Source organism: Anneissia japonica, unplaced genomic scaffold, assembly GCF_011630105.1.
Source record: "Anneissia japonica isolate Jap-2015-1 unplaced genomic scaffold, ASM1163010v1 scaffold117736_len1258_cov109, whole genome shotgun sequence".
Classification (NCBI taxonomy): Eukaryota; Metazoa; Echinodermata; class Crinoidea; order Comatulida; family Comatulidae; genus Anneissia; species Anneissia japonica.
Genome location: NW_022711465.1, coordinates 1 through 1,269, shown reverse-complemented (window position 1 = coordinate 1,269; position 1,269 = coordinate 1). Strand labels below are relative to the sequence as shown.

General features: G+C 40.7%; 1 protein-coding gene across 1 annotated transcript; it reads right to left on the bottom strand.

Annotated features, from left to right (window-relative positions):
* Positions 1-449: 449 nt before the first annotated feature.
* Positions 450-1,249, bottom strand: LOC117107510. Its single transcript, XM_033249205.1, has 2 exons — positions 1,030-1,249; positions 450-790 (listed from the first exon to the last, which is right to left on the bottom strand). Exons 1-2 carry the CDS (start codon positions 1,214-1,216, stop codon positions 450-452), a joined length of 528 nt encoding a protein of 175 aa, XP_033105096.1. The 5' UTR covers positions 1,217-1,249.
* Between the last annotated feature and the right edge of the window lie 20 nt (positions 1,250-1,269).

Here is a 1,269-nt window from a genome sequence, read left to right as displayed (position 1 = left end):
TCAATACGATTTGTCAATGGGCCAGATTTTGTAACAGAGTATAGGGATTTATTTTTAATAATTTTAAAAAATCATCTAGATACAACACAATAAAGAACCCCAAACCCCTCCAGTGCCTCACTAGAGGCCGGAGAACCTTCGTGAAAATGTAAGGGGCGGTAGACAGTCCAAAGGGAAGGACCAGAAAAACAAAATATTTCAATTCCCCATTAATCACCCAAGAAAATCCTAAGTAGGTGGTATGGCTGGGAAATATATCAATATGATGGTATCCAGATTTTAAGTCGAAAGAGGCCATAAAGTCCCCTTGCTTAAAATAATCCAGCGCCACCCTCCAATCCTCAAATTTTATCTTATCACGCCAAAGAAACTTATTAACAAACCTCAGATCTAAGATCAATCTCCTCTTCCCAGAACTCTGGATGGCAACTGAGAGAGGATTGACAATTTCAGGCGCAATATCGCACCTCTTTAACTAAACCCTTGCCTACAAGATCTAGAATGGTAGTAGTAACAAATTCAGCGTGTTCAAACGCAGATTTGTTATTGGAAAAATTAGCTGTTGGTGGTGTAGAATAAAAAGGTAATTTGTACCCTTCTAATATGATGCTTAGCACCTCCGGATTCGCATGTATAATGGATTCCCAAAACGAAGAAGACGCTTTCAATCTTCCTTTTACAACAGGCTCCTCACGGCCCTCTTCATACTCAAAGTAATTTCTCGCATAATCAAAACTAGCACTTTCTGCTGAAAATAAACTCAAATTATTTCTATCATGCACCAGCTTGCCTGAAAAAGAAAGGAACTGTTATCAACAGATGTAATAATAAAAATTATATAACCAAACAAACAAATGTCACACAGACACACATGGTGCACCATCGAAACGTAGTCAAATGTATAGCAAAATTATCGCATAAAATAAAAGGCTACCATCGAACGATTAAACGACATACAAGACAAGTCAACACTTATTAATAACCACAGAAACTAAAAAATATAAATAAAATTAAATAAACTGAGTTCACCTTGAACCCTACTGGTTTCGTGGCTGCTGTTGGGCGGAGCTTGGGAAAGGCGCTGAAGCCGGAGCGGCTCTGTTCCTTTGCTGATCACACTGGAAACGCCAGTGGCCTCGCTGCCCGCATCCCAAGCAGATGTCTTCTGGCTGGGGCACTCTCCTTCCCCCAAACCCAAACGTATCGCGTCCTGCATTAAAGCGGCGAAAATTACTCGCAAAACCACCGCTACCTCCAGCCAACTCACCC

Bases quoted from the DNA above. Each gene is read 5' to 3' on its own strand.
- LOC117107510 (XM_033249205.1), bottom strand. From the start codon at position 1,216: ATGCAGGACGCGATACGTTTGGGTTTGGGGGAAGGAGAGTGCCCCAGC. The intron at 791-1,029 runs GTGAACTCAGTT...TTTCTTTTTCAG, and splicing joins CGAAACCAGTAGGGTTCAAG to GCAAGCTGGTGCATGATAGA.